We start from the raw sequence: 27,034 nt of genomic DNA, 5'->3' as shown, positions 1-27,034 counted from the left end.
TGCAGACGATCGTTAAGCATATCGTTTTGGCAATGGTTAAGAGTCATATAAAAATCAGTTAGATTAATTGGAGTTTATAATTGCTTTGAAGTGGGTACTTTCTATCACAGAAGCCTATTTAAAATAGAAATGAGTACTATTTTAAATGTTTATGAAGTAAGTAACGCGGACTAATTTTTGCGGTCATTCATTGGTTTGTTTCGATCATATGATGTCGAGATGACAAATAGGTAGAACATACCGAGGAAGATACAGATTGTACGGAAGTTGAGTATACCGTCTCGATATATGCAGATGAAGATAGCGTTCATAATTGAGGCCCAGGTTTTGGACACTCCTTATTCGTTCTTGCAATTAATGATTAATCAACCAGCAGTTATCTCGTTAGTTAGGTAACGAACAAGTGTTTTACGCAATACTTCCTCTCGAATATATCGTAAAAGGATTTTTCATACAAGTATCAACTAGTTATTCTTAAAATAATAATAATAATAAATCTTTATTGATCGTAATATACAATGTGATAAATAAAATAAAATGTATGCATGGTTAAATGGCGGCCTTAGTGCCATTAGAAATTTCGTCAAGCTTAACAAAAAACTAATAATAAATACAATAATAAAATAAACAAATTACAACAGGGATGGAGAATACCTTAAATAAGGGATATGGAAGTCTAGGCATTTACAGGGCTTATGACCTGTCATTGGCTGGTTCAGTGGCCACTTTACACACGGTGTAACATTCACTGTTTTGCCTATGTTAGAACATCCATATTTCTTAAATTCCTCCATTTGTTGATTTTAGTGAAGTTAAAGAGCTGAAACCTTTATTGTTGTGAAGATATTAATCTGACTGAATTATTTCACATACTAGGCAACGCCTGAAAACATTTTTTTTTAAATCCAGTCTTTTGTCTATGAACATTTGGACAAACTCAAATATTGTAATGAAACCAACTGGTCCAAGAAGAAGTTTAAAAATTGAATCATTGTTTTCAGGCGTTGCCTAGTATGTGAAATAACAGAAAATGTCACAAAAACGTTTTTATTTTCTTGTATTTCTTTTCAAAAACAAAAAAATATAATTTTGCTTCGGCCACTTTCATGTTCAATTTAATATCTTCAAACATTTTTTATTTTTTTTATTTCAATACTTAGTCTTTATTGAGATCCCAGATACCTAAGTTTAGTCTAAATTTAAAATGGCGTAATCTGCCAATCTTAAAGTAATTATATTTTAGTTACATAAAACTTTTAAGTATATTTTTCAATTAAAATTGAAAATATTTATTTTTATCTAATTAATTTGTTTTTATTTTTTTATTATTGCGGGATTGAAAAAAAACATTTGTTTTAAAATGGTAAAATCGTATGATTTCCTCATTTTGCGTTCGTTTTACCAGACTTTAAGGTACATATATGTTTATACAAAATCTTTTATTTTTTCTTCTGCCAATAATTGAATCGTAAATACTTTATAATAAAATAAATAAATATTTTTATCTCAAGTAATGTATATTGTTTTGCGTGATGCGTTTATTCAATTCCCATAATGATCAATTAACTCACTGTTATTATGCACTTTGAGTATGTTCGCAAATGCATTATGCATTTTTTAATGTGCGTGGTATAACCGAATAATTCAACTTAAGATGATGTTAGAGTTTTTTAGATAATAAATTAAATTTTAAAATATTTTCGAACCATAAAATATGGACGTAAATCTTCTTATCTGCTGGTCATAACAGTATATTTAATTTATTGATTGATTTGGTGTTTATTTTGTAGAACTCCATATTTAAACTTATAATTAGAAATCAAACACTGATTTGAGTCTACTGAACACTTTATTTTATTTTTACAAATATAAACATATAAAAATAAAAACTTCGTGACAGTTGTTTCGCCTTATTAGGGCATTTTCAAACGAATGTGAAGATTATTTGGACTGAATGTCCTTATATAGTTATATAATTCAAGGTACTTAAGTAGAAAATAAAAATAACCTTATGAACTATAGCATGTAAATTAATCATAATTGAGGGAAAAACCAATGGTTAAGGGTGAGGCTAAGTGTTCAATAGGTAATGGGGAATTTAGGTATTTATATTTGAATTTCGGGGAAAATATAACAAAGTAAGTATACATACCAATAAACGGTGTATAAAAGTGATTTCAAACATGTTTATCAAGGCTAATTTTTTGAGATTTTCAGTTCAAATAGAGTGAAAATAAAACGAATGTACATTAAAAATAATTTTGATTAATTTTTTGGGTCGAATTCGCCTCTTCGGCGGCCAGCTGGTTTGTGTTTTGGGCCTCAAATCTATCTGTCAGATTTTTCAGTTCGTTTTATTTCGGCCGTTGTCGTGCATCTCCGTCTCGCGTGACGGGTTCGTGACGGGTCGCGAACGACAATAGGCGTCATAGAAGATCAGAATGATCGTAATATGACAGAGGAGAAACTCTTGGAAACGAACCACGTGAGGATCGCAAAAACTCCGGCTTGGCACGCCACGCGCTCAGTGGAAAGTAAAATGGCAGACCAAACACGAAAGGTATCTCTCAGACCGATGTGCATTTAATTTGGTCGTATTATACAGGAATGATAAGGCTGTTATACGTATCAATGATAGCAGAACATCAGAAACCCAATTCCAATGGAAAGCTGTATGGAAGAACTGACAGATTTAAGAATTGGAGCAAAAATAAGTAATATACCTGTTCTTTGAGAAAGGAATATAAAAATCTAGACATTTACTTATTTCTGTTCCCTAGTTCGCCCGCACCTAGAATATTCCTCTGTTATCTGGTCTCCATATTATGATGTTCACATCAAGAATATTGAATCAGTTCAACATCGATTTTTAAGAAAGATAGGCTGGAGGTTGGGCTTATCCAGAGACCTATACCTATACGTATAATGAGTTAAAAACTACCTTGAATATATTTTCTCTTCAAGACCGTCGAAATAAATCCGACCATATAGTCCTATTTAAAATTCTCAACTCACCCTTTGATGCGCCTGAACTACTGAGCTCAATTAAATTAAATATCCCAACTAGAAACCTCAGACAAAACGTACTCTTTCATACCGATAACCATAGAACTAACTATGGTTTTCATTCCCCTATGCCCAGAATTCTTAGGTCTGCCAACAAACATACCAGTCTTGATTTCTTTGAAAACAAGTTGTCTTCTTTCAAACGATCACTAAATCTAATTCAATTATAAACACCTCTCTCCCGCTTCCACTCCCACAAAGTCTACTATAAACCATTGAGTCTTTCTAATTTTGTTACAATAATTTTCTATGTATAAATGTGTCCATAAAAATGCCCATTGGGCGTATGTATAAATAAATAAATAAATTTACAGGGCTAATGGCTTGTCATTGGCTGGTTTAAGTGGCCACTTTACACAATGTCCAAGTCAACAGAGTATTTATTTATTTAACTTTTTTTTATTTAAATTTCATTGATAAACCCTTACGGGTTACATGCATTTATCGAAAAATTTTTACTTTTAAAATTCACATTCTGCTGTTAATAATAATATTATTAACATCTTTTGTGAAGGTTGTCTGAGTCTTTTGTTTAGTATTGTCTGGTTGTTTGTTGTATAATTTCAGTCCATGGTTTATTAGTCTCGATTGTCCTTTTCTCGTGTTAAAAGGTTGCATGTGATATTTTTCTGATATTCTCGTATTGTGTTCATGTTAACTACAGTTTTTTTCAAGTTTTAATTCTTCGTCTACAATTACATCAGTGACTAATTTATGAATAAATTTTAAGGATTCTAGTTTAAAGAGATCAGTTACATTTAATTGTTTAGTTTGTTTAAAAAGTTCTTTAGTTGCTGTTAGATAAGAGGAGGTCATATGCTAACTTTAATATTTTATTTTGCTGTCTTTGTAGTCTGTTTATGTCATTTTGATTTCCTGTTCCCCATAGTAGTTGCATATAACATATTTTAGTTTTTACATAGACTTCATACATTACATTTCTTTCCTTTTATTTGTACATTGGCGAGTTTATTGCCAAATGGCAATTTCTTCAAACCAATCAATAAAATAAAAGTTTTATTTTTATAATTCAAGTTACAGAACATATTTAATAGAAAAAAAAGATTAAAAAGCTAAAGATATATAAAAATAGAAATAAACATATTTGTTTAAAAATTACCTTAAATCAAAACTATTACTCAATGGGAAAAAGGAAAAAGGAAAGGAGAGATTAAGGAAGAGAAAGGAGATGTTTCTTCAGACGTGATTTAAACAGAGATAAGGTAGTAACATCTTTGATGGTGTATGGGAGATGATTCCACAGTCGAGCCGCATGGACACTATATGAGTTAGAGAAGAAAAAGGAATTGTTGATGGGTATTAAGAGAGTACATTGATAATTAGAACGAAGAGGTAAACCAGAGTGTTCGCGATCTTGACCCGTTAACATTAAACATTGAATGTTAACCGGAGTTAACTTTTATCTTTAATTTTATCTATTAATCAAAATTTTGTGTATGACAAATATAACATACAAAAATGTTTTTTTTCTAAACACGTTCAATTACAGGTTACCGGCGAAGATACTTTAAATGTTCATACAAATATACAGTATTTCATATTTAACCCTCCCTCCCCGGTGACGTATAGCTAGTAAACATTGCGTCTAATAACTATAATATCTTTATAAATATAATCAATATTGGGTTTTGATCTTAAATGTATTTTCTCTTCAAGCCCGTCGAAATAAATCCGACCTTTATGTCCTATTTAAAATTTTCAACTACTAAGCTCAATAAAATTAAATATCTCAACTATAAACCTCAGATAAAACTAACTCTTTCATACTGATAATTATAAAACTAACTATGGTTTTCATTCCCCTATGCCCAGAATTCTCAGGTCTGCCAACAAACATTTTAGTCTTTATTTCTTTGATAACAAGTTGTCTTCTTTTAAACGATCACTGAATCAAATTTAATTATAAACACCTCTCTCCCGCTTCCACTCCCACCAAGTCTACTAAATACCATTGTGTCTTTCTATTTTCCTTTATATTAATTTTCTATGTATAAATGTGTCCATAAAAATGCCCATTGGGCGTATGTATAAATAAATAAATAAATTTACAGGGCTAATGGCTTGTCATTGGCTGGTTTTAGTGACCACATTACACAATGTCCAAGTCAACAGAGTACTAGTGGCGAGCGGTGATTGTTTAAAATAAGTTATCTAAAAAAATGTTAATTAGTTTGTACGTACATGTAAGTAAATAATTTGTAAGTGATATAATTATAAATGGCTATTTTTTCTGTGATTCTGTAAAAATAAACTCAAAATACAATTTTTAGGAACCACACGATATATGTAGATTTATTTTACACTATTTTAATACACTGAGTCCTTTAGAACTAATGTTGGAAATACTTGTTTCCAGATAGTAAATCTATAAAAAATGTTTGCAATCTGCAAGATTGTTTTCGTACTGAAAAAACGCGACTGGGTTAGCGATGTAAAATATAGTGAACTTTTTTGTATGGAGTAATAAGCTGAGGTAATCGCCTAGTTTCATCGTTCACTGAGAACGGACTGGACGCTGCTCTGGGCGCACTTCATAGATATTTTTTGTAGGAAGATATAATCGGTAGAGGTAATTTATAATAAATAACAATTATTTTATTTATTTTCCCCTAAACTTAGTTAGTATGAAACATTTTTATAGAAAGTAAAATATAATGGTAAACTGTGCATAATCGCTTATTTTGACGATTCGCCCCTGCAGAGTACATTCCTCCACATACGCGAAACCGTTTTAAAGACTATGGGCCTTCCTGTCGGCTTTTCTCATACAAAGAAACGATGTTTTTTTTGTCATAAAAATAAGTTACACTTTTAAAATTTTTCAATTTCACATATCGCGATTTGTATTGAATTTACCTCTACTACTTTCACTGTGGGTTTGGCAAATTATATCAAAGGCGTTTGTTAGATATTGTCATTCATCCTCATGACAATATTGCAAACACGTATGGTAGCAAAAATTGCATTTACTTGTACCAAAATAGCCTTCCTGTCCATCAAAAAGTAGAGCCCAAGTCAACAGACGGAAAACATTGAGGAAATGTGGATGTTCAAACATGGGAAAAATGGTGAATGTTACACAGAAAGTAAATTGGCCGTTTAAACCAACAAGTAGAACATTAATTAACTCTGTAAATGCCCAGGCGTCCATAATGCTTTCTCTTAATTTTTTTTCCTCTCTGTTGAAATAATTTTCATTATTAATAATAAAGTTACAAAAGTAATGTTAATAATTTTAGTATCTATTCTACTAATATAAAGTTCATAACTACATAGTTTAAAATCCAAAAAAGTACAATTATATACACAAATGCGTAATTTTTACAACTAAAATACACAAATAATCATACAGCATCAATTGAATTGAAATTTTAGGACCTAACTTATTTTTATTGACTATAGGATCCTTCGTTTATGTGTGATACATGAGAGGCTGAACCAATTTACACCTTTAAAAAATATGCTAAAAGGTGGGTCATAGAAATTGACGTTCTTGATAAATTTTGCTGAATTGCTAGTGAAATATGTTACGTTTTTGTTTTTATACCAAAATATTTTTATTGTGTATTTTTTATATCTGTTCATGTATATACAAGTATGTGTGTGTATGTAAACATGTATGTTGTGTATGGATATGTGTGTATGCATGTATTTTTTAGTATATATGCGTAATTTAGTTCAACAAATCGTCAAAGTAACACCGCTTAAATCAGAATACCAGCACAGGCTTTAAAAATGTAGGATTTTTTTCGTATCATTTAAATCTATTTTTATTCTCAAACTAAACCTGTGTAATTATAAGTAAAAAAAATCAATAAATTAATATTTTATTTTTATTTTTAAATCATTGGAAAGGAGTAAAGGTAAACGACACTCTTTTTATGTTTGAACAGTAATTTAAATTTTTGAGAACTTAAGAAAATCATATGTTCAAACATAGGCAGAATGATGAATGTTACACAGTGTATAAAATGGTCACTATAACCAGCCAATGACTGGCATAAGCCGTGCAAATGACCATAATTCCATATTCCCTTCGCAAAAATGTTTACTCTCACTGTTGAAAAAATCATAATCGAAATCCGGCCATGTCTACAAACATTTAGAGATTCTCAAAATATTGTTTATTAAACTAACTGCCATAAAAACGAGTGTAAAAGTATTTTCAGGTCTTGCTAAGTGGGAAAATAATTAATCTAGATGAATCCTATCCACTTCAAAAGGGTTTCACATTTTTCACTTCACAAATGTCCACTGATTTAAGGAAATGTGGGTGTTTAAAAATAGGCGGAATGGTGAATGTTACACAGTGTGTAAAGTGGCCATAAAAACCAGCCGACGACAGGCCATGAGCCCTGTAAATGTCTCGACTTAGTTGCAATAAATTTCGAGCAATTTCGTATCTAGCCTGCTTTTCGAATTATAACCCTCGTGTAATACAATCTGACTCAAAACCTGCCTGAAACACGCAATAAATACGTGTAATGCCCAATTGGGCGTACGCGCGCGCAGGTTCTAAATAAAAAAAATAATCAAATCGTCGAGAGAATTTATTTTCAACAATACCGTCGCGGTGAAGGTATGACGTCCTTTACTTCCGATTGTAATCGCGACCCACGGGTGGTATTCTAAATCTTCTCTGCTTCCTAGAGAGTAAAAAAATTCGGGGTATTTAAATACGACGACATTTTGCTTTATGTAATGGCCACACGTCAAATGATGTGTCAAACTGTTAAAAAATGGAAAAAAAAACTAAAACGGTTGGATCAATTTAACCTAAACAAGTGTTTTAAGTACCACTTAAGGTCCTAAAAATGTTTTAAATAAAAATCATCATAATGATGTAATAACTTATATTTACATATAAGTTATTAATTTTAAAAATACTTGGTACACTTCCACTTATTTATGTTGACTAATTACTTGCAATAAAATACAACAAGTTCTACAAAAAAAAAATCTTTTAGTTTCATTTTATAATAAAAAATCTTTAGGCCAAACATTAATAAATAGGTCGACAAATTTGAAAATAGCGGAATATATGAACTAAAATGTACTTGTCCTGGTTCATATATAGGACAGAGCGGGAGAGCTATTAAATATAGAGTGAAAAAACATTTTGCTTCACATAGATTAAATAACGACTTATCAAACTATGCATCACATTTAAATATATTTAAGCATACTTTTGATAAAGCAAAAAACATAAAAAATTTACATGTAGGACATAAAGGTCAAAAGTTAGATAGATTGGAAATTTTAGAAATAAATAGGATAAAAAATAATAGCGATAGAATTTTAATAAATCAGCGGATAGAATTTAAAAACTCATCCTTATTAGCCTTATTAGTTAGACCCTGTACATTGTAATAAAACAATAAATATTTTTCATATAATAGAATATTCTCTTAAAGTACACCGTCAACACATGTTTCAATAATTTGTCTCACTCTGTTCCATTGAAATATTGCATATAGTAACTTTTTAAACTTATTTTTAAATGTACCAACGCTTAAGATAATATTTAGTTTTGTATAAATTATCCTTACACTGTATAATATTCACCAGTCTGAAGATGCCCATTAGAGGGTGAAAGCTCTAATTGGTCAAAATAAATAAGTGGAAGTGTACCAAGTATTTTTTAAATGAATAACTTATATGTAAAAATTAGTTATTACATCATTACAATGGAATTCCATCAAGAATTGTCAATAAATAATTTAAATGAAAAATCATCGTGTTTGATTTCACGTGTTCATATTTGTTTCACGTTTAATTATTCGTGTGGCCAGATATGAAGGAAAGTGTAAACGCATGTAACAAATAAAAATCAACAAATAAGTCACTCTCTAGGGGGTAGAAAAGATTCAGAACACCACCCCTGGAGGCTAAAGAAATGTTGGTGAATCGCTGGAAGAGTGCATACAAGTCCAGGGGAATTACGTTGAAATTTTTTCTCCATCACTTCTAAATGGGTCAAAGAAGCACACCAATTAACCCTCGTAAATAATTTATTAAGTAAAAATGTACACAGTTTTTTTATCTATAAATTTAATAGAGCTTCTTAGTACAGATACTTAAGTTACGTGCATTTTTTTGACAAAAAGTAAATTAATTGTATATACACTAAAATAATTCTTCCATGCTTTTAATAAAGAATCATTATATATTAAGGACAAACGTAAATAATTTACCATACAATTTAAGTATTTTACATAATCCAAAAACAATACTACTAAAGACATCACTCTTAGTACCGATATTAATTTGAATCAACCACCAATCATTACACGTTCATTCTCCATAGTTTGTTCCACTTACTGTTATCATTGACGACGGGGCCGAATTCTAGTGGTTTTAATTTGTCTTCATCAGAGGATTCGAGAGAGTTAGAATCCTGGACGCCCAGAGCCCCCGCTTTGGCCAGTCTGTGACAGCATCCCTTAAGAAGACCACCGCACCCCCCGTCCAGAAGCCCGCCGCTCATCCAGCAGTACAGGAAGAACTCGCATGTCCCTCCCTGGCTGCATTGAAGATCCTGCTTCGTGGTCAGCTGGCTTTCAGTCGTAAATTCAACTGCCTCTTCAAAGGGTGGATTCGGCGCCAAAAACTTTGATGAACCAGCGTCATTTTTGGTCAAAAAAGGCAAGAGATATTGCAGGGTTTTCGGAGTCCTTGATCCAGGTATATTTAAAGGTAAAATCGCTCTGTTTGGCCGTTGAATTAGACCAGGGAACCTTATATCACGATTATAGCTAGTTTGGAAGTAAACTGGATCACCATTGTTAAACTCATCAGATCTTGAAGACATCTGCTCAGAGTTCTTTTCGAATGTTTCAATATTTTTACTCACATTGACTGCAACGTTTTTGAGTTTTATATTTCGTATTTCATTATTAAATTTATTTGTTCTTACTTTAAAACTATCGTCATTTTGTTTCGTGTCATTTTCTGTTGCTTTTTTGGTCGTTCTTGGTCGTGTGTGTGTGTCGTGTTCAATAGTTTCTTGGTGTTGTGGAGTCGTTGCTCTTTTGTCATCGGGAGTTTCTGGGAGTGGTAATTTAAATGTGTGAGTAGTATTTAAACAAATATATCCTAAAATAAGTTAAAAACTAATAATTCATTTTAAAATTTCGTGTCTAACCTTCTTCTTATGACTTAAAAATACTGAAATTAAAACAGCTTGAAAATAACATCAACAATATTTTGAGTTTGTCCAAATTTTTGTAGACAAGGACTGGATTCAACTCCCTGGGGAGCTGTTTATATTAACATATTACAATATGCTATATATGTTTATATGCCTAGTATGTAGGTGATTTAATTCAATTAGATGAATCTCACCTGCATAAATAAAGGTTTCAGCTCTTTAACTTCACAAACATCAACAGATGAAAGAATTGAAGGAATATGGATGTTCAAATAAAGGCAGAATGGTGAATGTTACAGTGTGTAAAGTGGCCACTCAAACCAGCCATTGACAGGTCATAAGCCCTGTAGATGCCTAGACTTCTATATTACCTTTTCTTAAATGTTCTTCATCTCTGTTGTAATATGTTAATGAAAACAACATTTTACAAATATCCTTTACAGGAGGCACCTATGTTTTTTTTCTGCTGATGTTCTTATTTAAATATATTTTTGTAATACTTTAATATCAGAAGATGTTTTTTAATTTAAATACAATATTTTTTCATATTAGAAAGAAAAAACATTCAGAAAAACATTAAGAAAAAGAAATTAAATTACTCATTTTTAGAGCTCTTACCCCTGCAAGGCACTGCAGATTAAATAAACATTCTGGAATGAACTTTTCTGGAACTTCTAGATCTATGTATGTTCTATAGTGCGGATGTTGGAACACCTATACACATTTCATGTCAATTGTGATGCTTTTTTTCTACAAATAAAACCGCATCTTCAGGAACACACTGGTCAATCTTACATCTACTACCACTACTACCATCACGCCATTTCCCCGTAGGGGTAGGCAGAGAAAATGGACCGTCACACACGTCTATTCTGGCATACATTCCTAGCTTCTTCCACATTCATTCATCTTGTCATGCATTCCCTTCGGTTCTGTCTGCTTTTTACATGACCAGACTTAAGATTTTGGTTTATCTGATCATGCCACGTCTTCCTCGGTCGTCCTCGTCTCATGTTGCCGTTCATTTTCGCCCTATATACTTGTTTTACCATTCGTTCCACGCGACCAAACCATCTCAGAGACCCTTTCTTAATCTTATCAATTATGCTTGACTCAAATTTACACTCTCGCCTGATTTCATCATTCGTAACCCTGTCACACATTGCTTTCCCAAACATTCGTCTAAGAGCTTCCAGATACTTCCCAGATACTCAGATTCGTCTACCGGATTCAGAATATCTCCATTCACACCTGCAGATTAAAAAAACAAATTAAAAAATATGAAAACTCATGGTTTGTCTTTCTATTTGGCTCCAGGTCAAACAAACTGTAATTAGTTTATGGTAATTTGATTCATCAACCCATCTTTTGATTACAAAATGGAAATTGATAGCGCCCCAAACTATAGGTTATCTATTACATAAATATTACTAACGATTACAGAATTATTACCTTTGCGTATAATTTATTGTTCGCCTAATCAAAACCCCCTTTAATTGGATAGTAGATAAATACATTAAATCACTTTATTAATTTTGAAGATAAAACATGTAATCAATTCGATTTATTTATTCATAAAAAGGTATTTACATTCACATAATACAAGGCTAGCACAACGTAAAAGCTTGTCAGTACCGAGGTTTGTAAACAAGTATGGCTAAAGAACACTTCATTATACAATTAACATACTACAACAGAGATGAAGATAATTTAAGAGAAGGTAATATAGAAGTCTAGGCATCTACAGAGCTTATGACCTGTCAATGGCTGGTTTAAGTGGCCACTTTACGCACTGTGTAACATTCACCATTCTGCCTATATTTGAACATCTATATTTCTTCAATTCTTTCATCTGTTGATGTTTGTGAAGTTAAAGAGCTGAAACTTTTATTTATGCAGGTGAGATTCATCTGTCATTGGCTGGTTTAAGTGGCCACTTTACACACTGTGTAACATTTATTTATAAAAACGAACCATTTATTCATAAACCATGCCAATCCAACTTCAATTCAATCCCACACTATTTAGTCACGAAGAGATCTACAAAAAGCCTGAAGATCTATCGTAAAGAATTCCAAGTCGTGTGATGAATTGACTAATCTACACATTCTGGACATTGGGGCATAAAAACAAAAGTTGCTCTTAGAAGATTTAATATATGGCAGATTATGACTTCTGGTGACACGGTTGAGAACATGAAAAGAAATTGATTGCAACAGAGATGGGACATCACTTAAAGCATAAAGTATTTTGAAAATGCATATAAGGTCCATCTCAGTTCTACGTCTCTCCAATGAAGACAGATTAAGAGATTGCTCTATTTCAAAATAGGAATAATTACCCCTTTGTAATCCAAGCAACTATGCCACTTTTCTTAGAAAACGGTGTTGGACAGACTCGATATGGTCAATATGAGTCCTGTAGAATGGAGACCAAATAGGAGAAGCGTATTCTAGATAGGGTCGAACTAGTGAGCAATAAAGAGTTTTCATGGTATTAATATTTTTAAAGTATTACCAAGTTATTCATTAAAAATATGACAGTTTTTATTGATTTCTCACACTGTGAGTCAATGGACTTTGCGGTCGTTCATTGGCTTGTTTAGATCATAATATGATGTCGATATGACAAGTAGGTAGAACATACCGAGGTAAGAGACAGATAGTAGAGAAGTTAAGTATACCGTCTCGATATATACAGATGACGATAGCGTTCATAATCGAGGTACTGGTCTGGCGACTGAAGCTGTCATTAATAAATTTGCCTACATGTTCATTGTTCGTGGAAAAATGATTAAGGCTTGCTGCGATTGGAGCACTATCACACCAAGATTATGCACCTGCTGGAGCGGATAAGGGAACGATGATGTTCATGATAAATTTATGAAGTTTTTCAGCAACCTCAGGAAATGAATTCAACAACATGTCTTCCGGAAGCGGTAGGCAGCCATTTTGCCGGTTCTAAAATCAATTTTCCGCTTTTTGCCTCCATTTAACACGCAACCTACACGAACGCAACTCGCATCAGGAAATCGACAAACAAACGATATGTTTGAATGTTTGAAATTAGAATAGATTGCGAGTTTCAAAGGAATTCAAGCGAAAACATATCATTTGTACGTCGTTATTGAGATTTCATGTAAGTTTTTTTAATGAAATGTTTCATAATAAATATTGTAATCTTGACATATGCAATAACTGCGAAAAAATTAAGTCTGAAAGATGCATAAAATACTCGGGAGTAATCATTGACTGTCAACGTAAATGGACTAATCATCTTGACATAATTGTTAATAAACTGAGATATTTAACCTAAGTATGTGTTCGAACGGCTAAGTATTTACGCCCAGCTAAATACTATTAAAATGGTATATTATGCACTTGTACAGTCATCGCTTTCCTATGGAATAATTGGATGGGGGGGAGAACTTACAACAACCATGCTAAACCATTAAAAACTGTTAAAAAAATAATGCTTTACAAAAATCGCACTTTTCCCTCTTTCCAATTGTTCCAAGAAGCTAAACTTTTAGGCATAAGACAAATATATTGTTTTCAATGTTTAAATATATATTTTAAACCCAAAATTTATTTAAACAAGTAATTCAAATAGATCAAGTCAAAGAAAGAATCGTGTGTTAGAAATACCACATTGTAAAACGAGGCTCGCACAGAGACATGCATATTTTATAGGTCCAAAAATTTTTAATTATTTTTTTACCGATAATATTTCATTGCTTTCAAAGTTTCAAAATTTTCCTTCTTTTAAAAAACACGCACTATCCTGGATTCAAACTAAAGATATGAATTCTTTTTTTCTAAGATATATTTCGTTGCCCTTTAATAATAAGAAATATTTTTATGTTTTTTATTTTATTTTTTTTCTTTTTTAATTACTAAAAATAAAAAAAAAACCTTATAATCTTCTACAGAATATTTTGTTTTCTTTTTCTTATGTTACACAAAAATATTATAACTGTCTCTTTATTATAGGAGCAAAAATTCATTAACATTTTCTTGTATACCCACGAACAGGCCATGCCTTTGTGGGATTTTTCGTTTACTATTTTTACTATTAATATGTATTGTATTGCCATGAAATTATCCTTTTTTAATGCACTGTTTTACCTCGTATGTATATTGTAAAAAAAAAAACAAAAAAAAAATAAATACAAAGACGAATGAGAAAGTGGCAACACCAACAAATCATATGGCTCTTCTGGTCTCCTGCCACACGTAAACCTTTATTGTTCCTTATCAGACTTCTTCCAGTAAATATTATTTGCATGGAATATTATGAAAAAAAAAAAATTTTTTTTACTGAGACACTGCAATATTCATAATTAATATTTGCATTTGACATAACACACATCTACATGTGATTAGAAATATTTCATATTCGTTTAATGAATTATATTAACATTGTATAATGTATATCTCAAATACGTATTTTGACATTGACGAGCGATACAATAATTTTGAAATCATGTTTCTAGTGAAACTTCATTTCATAAACAGTTGTTTCAAATTAATAATTCCTTGTCTTCTCCATTCACTGTTACTTTTGGAGTACCTCAAGGAGCCCACCTTGCTCCATTATTATTTAATATTTGTATAAATGATATTATCAATGTTTTTCGAAATACAAAATTCTGGCTTTTTGCTGATGACAACAAGGTACTTACACTGATTGAATCTCCCAATGATTGTCTTCTTTTTCAACATGATATGAATTGTTTTAATGAATGGTGCGACATCAATTGTCTTCAACTTAACATTGACAAATGTAAAATTATATCTTTCTCGCGACGAAAAAAACCTATACAATTCAACTACAAACTAAAAAATACTTCCCTTTCAATGGTTTCATCAATAAAAGATCTTGGCATTACTTTAGATAGTAAACTCTCCTATCGTGAACACATGGATAATATTGTAAACAAATCTCTCAAACTTCTCGGATTTATCAATAGAGTGACCGCGGACTTAAAAAATATTAATACCATCAAAACTCTTTGTTGCGCTTATTACGATTCTCCTATTTGGTCTCCATTCTACAGGACTCATATTGACCATGTCGGGTCTGTCCAACACCGTTTTCTAAGAAAAGTGGCATGGTTGCTCGGATTACAAAGGGATAATTATTCCTTTTTTGAAATAGAGCAATCTCTTAATCTGTCTTCGTTGGAGAGACGTAGAACTGAGATGGACCTTATATGCATTATCAAAATACTTAATGCTTTAAGTGATGTCCCATCTCTGTTGCAATCAATTTCTTTTCATGTTCCCAACCGTGTCACCAGAAGTCAAAATCTGCTATTTATAAAAACTTCTAAGAGCAGCTTTGGTTTTTATGCCCCAATGTCCAGAATGTGTAGATTAGTCAATTCATCACACGACTTGGAATTTTTTGGGATAGATCTTCCGGCTTTTCGTAGATCTCTTCGCCACTAAACAGTGTGGGATGAAGTTGGATTGGCATAGTTTAGCTCAAAGTTTTAGGTCTTTCGTTTTTTAAAATATATTGTATACAATTATTGTTTTGCCCTTGTTTGTCTTTGCTAAATAGTTTTATGTTTTTTTTTGTTCAGTTTCTTGCATTTATGTTTCTTCATGTAACTGTTGTAATTGGCTTAGGGCGTATATATAATAAATAAATAAATAAATAATGGATTTAAAATAAGTACAGTTATATTTGTTGCACATTTGTTGATACGCCATCAGCCTAACATTGATCGGTGTTGTAAATTTTAAGTTAAAATACAACAAAAATATCTACTTTGTTTGCCAAGTTTTACAAGAGGGAAGTTTGACAGCTGAAGTGACGTTGTCGTATTCGATTATTAATGTCGTGTGCTTTGGAGCACTCGAGATAAAGTCGATTGGTTTTCAATCGACTGCATTCGTTTGGGCGGTTCAAGAATGCTGTCACCCGTCGAATTACGGAAGTCGCATAAGATTCTAAAGACGAATGAGTCCAGCATAAGGCTTCTGTTGTTCTTTTCTTCTCGTCTAGATACATATAAAGAATACAGTTGTGTGTAAAATAGAACCAAATTTCTAGACAAGTATTTTATGATTTCATGACTTTTCTCAGGGCCTCATTTACAATGGGATGTTAGAAGCGTTATCTTTGATATTTTCTTTACAGTAAAAATGCATTTACTCAAAGAATACGTGTAAATTTGTATGAAAATTGGAATTGAAAACCTGTATCTTATTTCAGTTATATACGGAAGTTGTGTAAAAAATAAGGTTCTTAATTTTTTTTCAGGTTTAACGCATTTTTTATTTGAAATAAAAAAAACATAATTGGAAAGCTTAATTTCTCAACTATATTTTAAAATAATCATCAAATTTTTCAACGCATTTTTGTTGACGACTAATCCACTTTTGGAATCCAGATTCAAAAGTGTTCGCCGCCAGTCTGTGGAGGAATTTGGTGACCGCTTTCTGGACTCTTTCATTAGTCTCGAAACGTTGTCCACCCAAGTGTTGCTTCAATTTTGGAAACAAGTGGAAATCACTCGGTGCAAGATCAGGGCTGTAGGGAGCCTATTCAACGAGATCCCAGCTAAAATTTTCGATTAAATCCTCGGTTTGGTTCGAGACGTACGGGCGCGCATTGTCGTGGTGCAGTCTAACGCCTTTCGCCAGTCTTCCTCTCCGGCGATTTTGGATGGCTCTTCTGAGTTTTTTCAAGGTCTCGCAATAATTTTCCGAATTTATTGTGGTCCCTCGAGTCATAAACTCAACAAGCAGGACACCCTTACGGTCCTAAAAGACAGAAACCATCACTTTCCCTGCGGATAGCGTTTGCTTGAACTTCGTTGGTTTAGGCGATCCGGTATGGCGCCATTGTCGTGATTGTTGTTTTGTTTCCGGGGTGACGTAGTGACACCACGTTTCATCCCTTAACTTTTCAGCGTGCAAAAATAGGATTACTGTACGAATTTCGCACCTGGTGGTGACGGCGATCAGGGGTTCCATCGCGGATGGCTGTCAGGCCGGCACTGAACGTCGCAGCGAGTTTTACTAAGGCGAGATCTAGAGTGGGGGAACCAGCGCACACAGCGGTGTTGCCGGATTTCGTCTTGCATTTCACGCGGTGAGTTTACAGCGTTGGGAACCTTATTTTTTACACAACCCTCGTATTTGTCATTTTCAATGTCTATATTTATGATATCGGTCAATGATTCAAGTTTACACAATTCAGTCTTTTTGCCGACGATTTATGATGATGTTAATGATTATCAAGACATTATAAATCTTCAAGAAGACCTTAATAGATCAAACACATATTGCATTTAAAACAGATTGTCCACACAGAACATTCAAAAGTGTCAGAAAATGTATTTTTACCGCATTCGTTCTAAAAAAATAAGCTGTTCATATAATATCAACGAGTTAACTATAAATTTTTTTTCGGAAGTCCGTGACCTTGGTTTTGTATTTGATAGTAAACTTACATTTAACCAACATATGGAAAATACTGTAGAAAAAGCTTACAAAATGTTAGGGTTTATCATACGATCAACCAAACCTTTCACAAGAACTGACGCACCAAGAAAACTTTTTTTTGTATTTTTCGCTCAGAGTAATAATGCGTAACCTAGAGAGACGCCCTATCACAATGTTTCATAGAACGCAAGCGATGTTGGTTTGTTGGTTAGCAACCAATTGGTGGCCATTTCGTTTTATTTGACAACATAAACATAACGTTTCGATCGGATGCTTTTGTAGCTGTGCTTGGCTTTGTTTGTAAATAACTTGGATATTTACGTTATAATAAATAAAAATCGACTATGGTGAATTGCAGTATGTTTGGTTGCAGCAGTAGGAGCGTCAAAGGTGTTAAAGCAGTCAGTTTTTACAGGTTATTGATTCCGAATATTTTCCACAACTTACATTGATTTTTGGCATTTATTGTCCCAACATCAACACGTGTATCATGTTGCCAAAAGTGACACTGTTTTTTCTTAATTTAGGGGATAAATTTGTAAATTAAAATATGTTTACTGTTGATAATGACAGTTTATTATGGACAATATGTCAGAGCCGCACTGGGCCTCCACATAAAGTAGTTTTTATCGAGTAAAGGTGGATTAAAATTTTACCTACCAGGGTTACATTCGACGAGAATGCATGTACAAAAAATGGAAGGATATTGTTTTTTTGTGTTTAAAAAAGTTTGCCTTTGAATGTTTACAAACATAATTTGCTCTCTATGGATCCCTATCAAAATCTTTCCTTAAATTCCTTATAACTTCTTCTTATTTATTTCTCTTTACTGGATTTTCGGTAATACTAAACTATTATTAACTCACATTCAATACACTTTTGAAAATCGCATTTGTGAATAAAGTGCACCTCTGTTGGTTAGAAGAGCAGAGTTTGACATTTTCAACAATAATTATATATTTGAAAATGGATTATTTCATGTTTTGGAATTCTACCAAAAACAATTATCAAGGACCCTACTTAGATTCAATATTTGAATAGTAATAATTTATAGTTTTGGAATTCAATCATTGTCAAGTACCTAGGTACCTACTAATCAATAAAAAGTCTTATTCCAAGGTAATAGCAGGCAAGCCAACGTTCGGACAGGACAACGTCTATCGGGTCCACTAGTGTAAAATATTAAAAAACAAAAATACAAAAATATAAATAATATGTGTACCAATTATATAAAGTACTACGTTTATTAATCTACATATATTTTTCGAAAAAATCTCGCGCTACACTATTTATTTGTGCAGCCATTTTTTTTTTGGTTTTTATATTTGATATTAAATCACTAAATATTTTTGGAGCAATTACATTATATTGCTTTTGACCAAAGGCGGTTGATACAAATGGGACAATACAGTTAATTTGTGTTGCTGAACGAGATTATTCACTCTTTTCACAAAAGTGCTATTTTTTCAGTTTCACCTTTCAATGGCTGGCTGCTTTCTTCATAACTACGTTCAATTGTAATTAAGTATACGTATTTTTAGTTTTTTTTATTGATTGAATTTTCGAAGATCCTCATTACATTTAAACTGTTTTCACTATGTTTTTTACAAATATGTTTTTGCTATGCACGTATATTTTTTTTACTGTCTTCAACTACGAATTTTGTTTTTACTACGGATTTTATTTTTACTAACTATTATTGTTTTTTTTTTGTTTTAACTTAATTTTTTACCATGTTTTTTTGACAAATATTTTACTAAGTTTTCCACTAGGTTTTGTACCTTTTTTTAAAAAAAAATTTTTTTTATTAAAAAGTACATATTTTACTCCCAGGAGTTATTAAAGAAACTCATGTGGGACCGTACATAAAAAAAAACTTTTTTTTTTAACAATACATAAAATCATACAAAGTCAATACCTACGAAATAGAAAAAAAACATTATTGTATAAGAATCATAAAAAAACACAATACTTTACACCATCTATATAAATTACATCAAATAATTTGTATCAACCGCCTTTGGTAAAAAGCAATACAATGTAATTGCTCCAAAAATATTTAATGATTTATTGCCAAATATAAAAGACTTAAAATGTAAAACAAATTTTAAAACAAAAATAACTGCACACATAAATAGTGTAGCGAGCGATTTTTTTGAAAAATATATGTAAATCAAAAAACGAAGTACTTTATATAATTGGTACACATATTATTTATATTTTTTTGTATTTCTCGCTTTATATTTGTTTAATTATAAATTGTTCTATATTATTTATGTTTAAGTAACATGTATTCTTGGCACATATATTCTATTATTATATTATATTACCTATATTATAATATATTATATTATATTATTTTTGCACAACAGGCCAGGAGGCCCAATTACAGTTGTGAATTACACCACAGAACACCCAGGCTTGAGAAAAATCACTTTTTTTTTGTGTTCTCACCGGAAATCGAACCCGGAACCTTCCATGTGTGAGTCAAGCGTCTTGACCACTACACCACGAAGGCCACCTTTATATTTGTATAATAACGATTTTTAATTTCTTACATTTGATTAGCTAGGCATTTATAATAAAGTAGTTTTAGTTTTTCTTTTTTATGTTATTGTTTTATTAGTATAGGACTACTTATGCTTTAAAGATAGAAAATCTCCATCTTAGAACAGGCTGTGCCATGTTAGATGGAGACTATCATAAACAGAGAACACTCCGTATTCATTTTACATTAATTGGTTTTATATAGATTCCCTGTTATTAAGCATGTATATTATTCTTTTGCAATAAATTTATAAATAAATAAATTATATCCAAAAGATTTAAGAAATATTTTTTAAATGTGACACTTCTGGATTTTTTATTCAATTTTTTGTTTTATGTATTGATTACTGTTTTTTAGATATTTTTTTGACTAGCTTAGAACGAGGTAAATCAACTCTGTATACGTGTTTAATTTTATGTATGGAATATGAGAATAAATAAATAAGTAAATTGTATCGTAATTTTTATTATTTTACACAACGTAATGAGCGCTATGTACTGCACTTGACATTTACTGGCAATCGGAAGACGCGGAGAAAGTTAGTTACAGTCATATACGCCGGAAACTCCAGGCGTTGCGTCACAGAACTGCCGTGTAACTCAAGCTCGTTTAACATGCATCAAAAATTATTTTGGTAAAAACTATTTAATGTAAAAATATTTTTCAACAGAGATGAATAACATTTTAGAGAAAGGAATATGTAAGTCGAGGCATCTACAGGGCAGGGAAAGATGACATGTGCATGTGGGCAAAAAATAAGTAAATTGCCTCAAATTGCTCACGATTCTATAATAAAAATTTATTAATCTATTATTTTTATCAAACAAAGAAAACATAGATAAACTAACTGTATTACAAAATAAAGCCTTTAGAATCATTTTGAAAAAAAAACAGATATACGAGGGTAAAGTCGATGGTAAATGAAATGAAATTATTAACATATAAACAAAGAATATTTTACAATACAATGATATTTGTTCATAAAATTATAAACTCTAATAAAAAAACAGAATTTTGGAAAAAAATTGATCGGAACCAGCATGAACACAATCACAATACTAGAGAAAAGAACAAAATTAGACTTCCATTTAGGAAAAAGGCAAAGTCACAAAATTCAATTTTATTTAAAGCAATTAAAAAGTATTACGAAATGGAAAAAAATATTTATGAAGAAAAAAACATATCAAAATTTAAAATAATAGTCAAGACATATGTGATAAACAATTTATAAATTAAATATATTTGCAATGTTATTATTAGAACACACATAACAATATGTACGATATGTGTGCCCTATTTTAAGATTTAAATAAAAAAAAAATAAAAAAGCCTTTTGATATTCGGGCCTTGTCAACAAAGACACTCAAGGATGTTGTCAATTACAGGCTGTGTTGCTAAAGGGGGTTATTATAGAGTTGGAGTATTTGCAGGACAATATATCTTGGCAGTAGATTCGTGGTTTCCCATTTAAATTAATTTATTGATTTGTATTATATTGCCCATTTTTATTTTATAATTTTTGATTGAATTTACTGACTGTTAAATAAGATTACATGGTTTTAAGTCTTTGACGTTTACAAGCGATTGGGGGAATCCTATGTTAATGAATAAAAAATACCAATCGTAAAAAAATTGTGCGTTTTTAAAATATTTTTTAATAACTGCAAAAAATATTTGTACGTACAAGAGTAATTTTAGAGTCTTTTCACTAGGGAAACCTGTTCTGAAAAGGACTTTGCAGTGTTCAAAATCTCATTAAAATATTTTTTTTATTAACATTTTACAACAGAGATGAAGAACATTCAAGAGAAGGTAATATAGAAGTCTAGGCATCCACAGGGCTTACGACCTGTCAATGGCTGGTTGAAAATATTCAATTAGATGAATCTCACCCGCATAAATAAAGGTTTCAGCTCTTTATCTTCACAAACATCAACAAATGAAAGAATTGAAGGAATATAGATGTCCAAAAATAGGCAGAATGGTGAATGTTACACAGTGTGTAAAGTGGCCACTTAAACCAGCCATTGACAGGTCATAAGCCCTGTAGATGCCTAGACTTTTCTTGAATGTTCTTCATCTCTGTTGTAAAATGTTAATATAAACAGCTCCCCAGGGATTTGAATCCTGTCCTTGTCTACAAAAATTTGGACAAATTCAAAATATTGTTGATTTTTTTTTATTGTTTTTTATTGGACACTGTGCAACATTTACTATTCTGCATGTATTTGAGCATCTATATTCCTTTAATTGACCAGTATGTTTTTATTAAAATTTTTGTAGACAAGAACTGGATTCAACCCCCTACGGAGCTGTGTTTTTTTTTTTTTTAGTTAAGTTTTCCCAGAATTCTGACCAATTTTGACGTGAATGCAAATAAGCAACTCATGGTTCGTTTCCGATGTCATGTAAGGTTTTGCCACAACCAATGTTTAAGTACTTTTGAGGGCCTCGCGTGCAAAAACTACAAAAACTACAAAATTTTCAGAATTTCTAAAACTATGAATAGATATCCGGGTTTGTCTACTACGGAAAATAGTTTGTTTCGACGGGGGGTGGGAGGTGCGGTTGACGTCACAGGGCTGCGCGTGGGGGCCTAAATTTGGGCTGGTTCGTACGTCAACTTAGTCCGACAATTCAGGGCATTGGAAGCAAAGATTTTTTGGTTATAATGTGATTCTGTAGTTTACCAACTTTTCTATTAAAAATCACGAGTTGAGTTGCAAATGTATTTCAAAATGTCTTCTTCTGATGTCAATATTATGTATCTTTTTTGGGTGATACCGTGTATGTTGGATTTGATCCGACGTTTCGGCTACCATTGCAGGAGCCATCTTCAGGGAAAACTGTGTGTTTTATAGAGAAATGTAAGTGTTTATGTACTAGTAATTTGTACCGTGTCACAGTCAGCAGTAGGCACATTTCTAGTTTTGTAGGAAAGAATAATTATGTTTAAGTACTAGTAATTTGTACTGTGTTGCAGCCGGCAGTAGGCACATTTCTATTCGTTTTTGTCATATGTAGTGCTGGGAACCATGTTGAATTTAATTTAAGCCCGTCGTCTTTGTTTATATTATTTGGATGTCTGTGTATTTCAATTGCCTCTTTTATTATTCGTGCACTAAAATTACTAGGTTTATGTAGAATTTTTGGTTCAAAGGCAAAAAAATGTCCTGTGTCTATAAAGTGTTCCGCTATTGCGGATTTGTCTGGATGCCCAAGTTTACACTCTCTTTTGTGTTCGTCAATTCTCTTCTTTGCTGTGCGCCCTGTTTGTCCAATATACACTTTATCACATCCTTGGCAACTAAGTTTGTACACGGCTTCAGTTTCCAGAGGATTTTTATCTTCTGGGTTTACTAAATGGTCTTTTATTTTTCCCACAGTCCCAAACGTTGTTGCAATATTTTGTTTCTTCAGCACTTTGGCCATCCTGCCAGTTACATTCTGTACATATGGCAGGTATGCAGTCCCTCTGGTAATATCTTCTTCCTTGTTCTTCTTTGTTCCTTCGCACCTATTTATACTTCTGATGGTTTGAAATAGTGTTTGGAAGCAAACATAGCAATATCCATCATCCATTTTATTCGACCAATGACAGGCCTGAGATTTAAATTTTTAAAACGGCCGTGCCATACTTAAATTAAAAAAAGTTTTTTGAATTCGTGTTTCTATTAAAGCTAATTTATTAGTATCTTAAAGTTTAAGTTCTGTGGAAATTACATTTCTAACATGACTCTTTGGCATTAGTGTATTAGTTTTTGTTATTTTTCTCGAAAACATCAAAACGGGAGTTTGCTATCTTTGCTTTCAATGCCCTGAATTATGCCCTTGGTTTCATATTTTAGTTACCATTGACCAATTAATCATTGGTTAGCCATTTGTACTAATGATTTCGATAAATAAATTTATTTTTCTCTCTTTCATTTCGACTTTCTTTCTAACAAACAAAACAAAACAATCTCCCAATGATGAGAGTTACCTATGAAATAAGGAACTTTGGCCCTTCGGGAAATTGGATATTTATTTTTCGTAGGCGCGGAAAAAAATAGAGCATTAAATCATATATTTTTTATCAATATCCCTACAGAGATGAGGTAGAATTTTTTCAAATTCAGGATTATGGATATTCGAGCGTTTACAGGGCTTATGACCTGTCATTGGCTGGGTTAAGTGGCCACTTTACGTTTTACAACATTCCCCATTCCGCTTATTAGCGAATATCGACACAGGTAACATTTTTTTGATTTTTGTATATATATATATGTTATTAAATGAGAAACCATTCACAAGCGTATTGGAGCGCCATCTATGTATTGATATTGAAGTTAAGTATTTTTAATTAGCATATTACTTTATTTTTATGTATTTAAGACTCTTCCGAGTTAAATTAAGTACTAGTAATCAGTTGTGTATGTACAAAATACACGTACCAAAATAATATTAAATCATATGGCAAAAGTTCTTCAAAATGTAGAAAAAAATGTTAAAAAATATTTTGATTTAAATGAACTACTTTGAACGACGCCACTAGTTCATATGAATTGATCAATGATAAGAAAGTTGTGGAAGGTTTCCGGTTTACCTTCCGTCAACGAACCAAGAGGCAGAATTGACTGAGAAGAAGCGGAAAAGAGCTTGAGACACTTCATCATCAAATCATAGCGCTGATAAAACGATACATGAAATTAAAAAAAACTTTTCGGCTTAATTAAGTAGTCTATTTATAGATAATGGCAGGTGGACACCCAGAATAATAAAGTGGAGACTATGGGCAAACAAAAGAAGTGTTGGAAGGCCACAGAAAAGATGGGTCGACGACATTGCCTCTATTGCCGGTAAAACGTGGATGATGAAAGCGGGTGTTAGGAAGGAATGGCGATGTTTGGAAAAGGCCTTTATCCAGCAGTGGAGAGAACAAGGCCGATAAGAAGAATAAGATTTAATGATTAAAAATAAACCACTGGACTTCCTAATTTCGCATTCACGAAATAAAGATCCGACGGGAGTATCAAGAACACTCCCTGTATTTTTTGCGCAGTTTGCTGGTACGTGTGAAACGATGTTGATGGCAAGTAGACTCGCCATGCTACATCCTGTTAGGCTGTTGGCTATTGGCTACCACAACATTACGCAATGCCAGCAGCCTGCGTGGAAATCATACCCCGGTTGACACCAGTTAGAGGTGATTTAAATTCTAATTTTAAACTTACTTATTCATAGCATATTGCGTCACATGACATATAAAGATTACTAACGATATATTATTTATTTATAAATTTATTGCAAAAGAATAATATACATACTTAATAACAGGGAATCTATATAAAACCAATTAATGTAAAATGTAAACGGAGTGTTCTCTGTTTATGATAGTCCCCATCTTACATGGCACAGCCTGTTCTAAGATGGAGATTTTCTATCTTTAGAGCATAAGTAGTCTTATACTAATAAAACAATAACATAAAAAAGAAAAACTCAAACTACTTAATTATAAATGCCTAGCTTATCAAATGTAAGAAATTAAAAATCGTTATTATACAAATATAAAGTATACTTATGTGCCAAGGTTACATGTTACTTAAACATAAATAATTTAGTATATAAATAATAAAACAAATATAAAGCAATGAAATACATAAAAATATAAATAATATGTGTACCAATGATATAAAGTACTACGTTTTTTAATTTACATATATTTTTCAAAAAAATCTCTCGTTACACTATTTATATGTGCAGTTATTTTTATTTTGAAATTTGTTTTACATTTTGAGTCTTTTATATTTGGCAATAAATCATTAAATATTAAACGTATCTAATTGACATGTTCTAAATTTAAGACATTGGGAAGTTTACTTAACCCTAAATTTATTTATTTATATGTTTATGCTTTACGTAGTAAGTTCATAACATCTTAAGAGCTAATATAAACTTAAAATAATATTTATATATTTTTTTTTAATTCTCAATAACATATTTTTTAAAATTAATTAAAAATATTTCGATTTTTTCTATTTCCTTTACTTCTTCAGGAAGTAAAAAAAATCTGTTGCAACAGAGAGAAAAAATATTTTTGAGAATGGAATATGGAAGTCTAGGCATTTACGGGGCTTATGTTCTGTCATTTGCTAGTTTGAGTGGCCACTCTACTCACTGTGTAACATTCACCATTCGTCCTATGTTTGAACATCCACATTTCCTCAACTCTTTCATCTGTTGACTTTTGTGAAATAAAAGACCTGAAACCTTTATCATGCGAGTGAGATTCATCCGGCTGAACCAATTCACCTACTAAGCAACTCCTGAAAATAATTTTCCAATTTTTACACATCTTTTACCAGTAACTAAATTCAACAATGTTTTGAGTAAGTCCAAATACTTGCAGACTTCTCCCTAAGGAGTCAAAGTGTTTTTGCTCTCTGTTGCAACAAATCTAAATAGTACAATTAATTATATTATAAAGATACATAAGTCTAAAATCTGTCGCCTAACTTTCATTTTATCTAGACCAAAAGGTTCTAGGCGCTGACAATGAGACTAAAGGGTTCTGCCCAGGTTACATTTAAATGGTAATTTACGAATATATTTTTTTGCACGCATTTAATTAAATTGATGTGAGTTGTGTAATGTGGTAACCAGACAACTCATTTAAATTCCAAATTACTACGAACTAATTAATTGTATGAACAAATTATGGATGAAACCATTGCCCTATGCACCATTAGGTGCGGAAAACGAACGATTATAATGGAAATGACGTATATATATATTTATTTATTTATTTTA

At 31.8% G+C, this 27,034-nt stretch overlaps 1 protein-coding gene across 1 annotated transcript in view; it reads right to left on the bottom strand.

The window, feature by feature from the left end:
• LOC148274723 (uncharacterized) overlaps positions 1-27,034 on the bottom strand; it is a 98,644-nt gene that overhangs the window by 45,375 nt on the left and 26,235 nt on the right. Inside the window, exon 2 of the mRNA XM_088236741.1 lies at positions 9,409-10,134. Coding sequence (XP_088092867.1) covers positions 9,409-10,134 — 726 coding nt within the window. The remainder of the gene's footprint in view (positions 1-9,408; positions 10,135-27,034) is intronic.

Source organism: Micrasema longulum, unplaced genomic scaffold (assembly GCF_059751315.1).
Source record: "Micrasema longulum isolate JH-2025_06_02 unplaced genomic scaffold, ASM5975131v1 h1tg001600l, whole genome shotgun sequence".
NCBI classification, from domain to species: Eukaryota; Metazoa; Arthropoda; class Insecta; order Trichoptera; family Brachycentridae; genus Micrasema; species Micrasema longulum.
The sequence above is the reverse complement of the archived record's forward strand: the minus strand, read 5'-3'. Positions and strand labels throughout refer to the sequence as shown.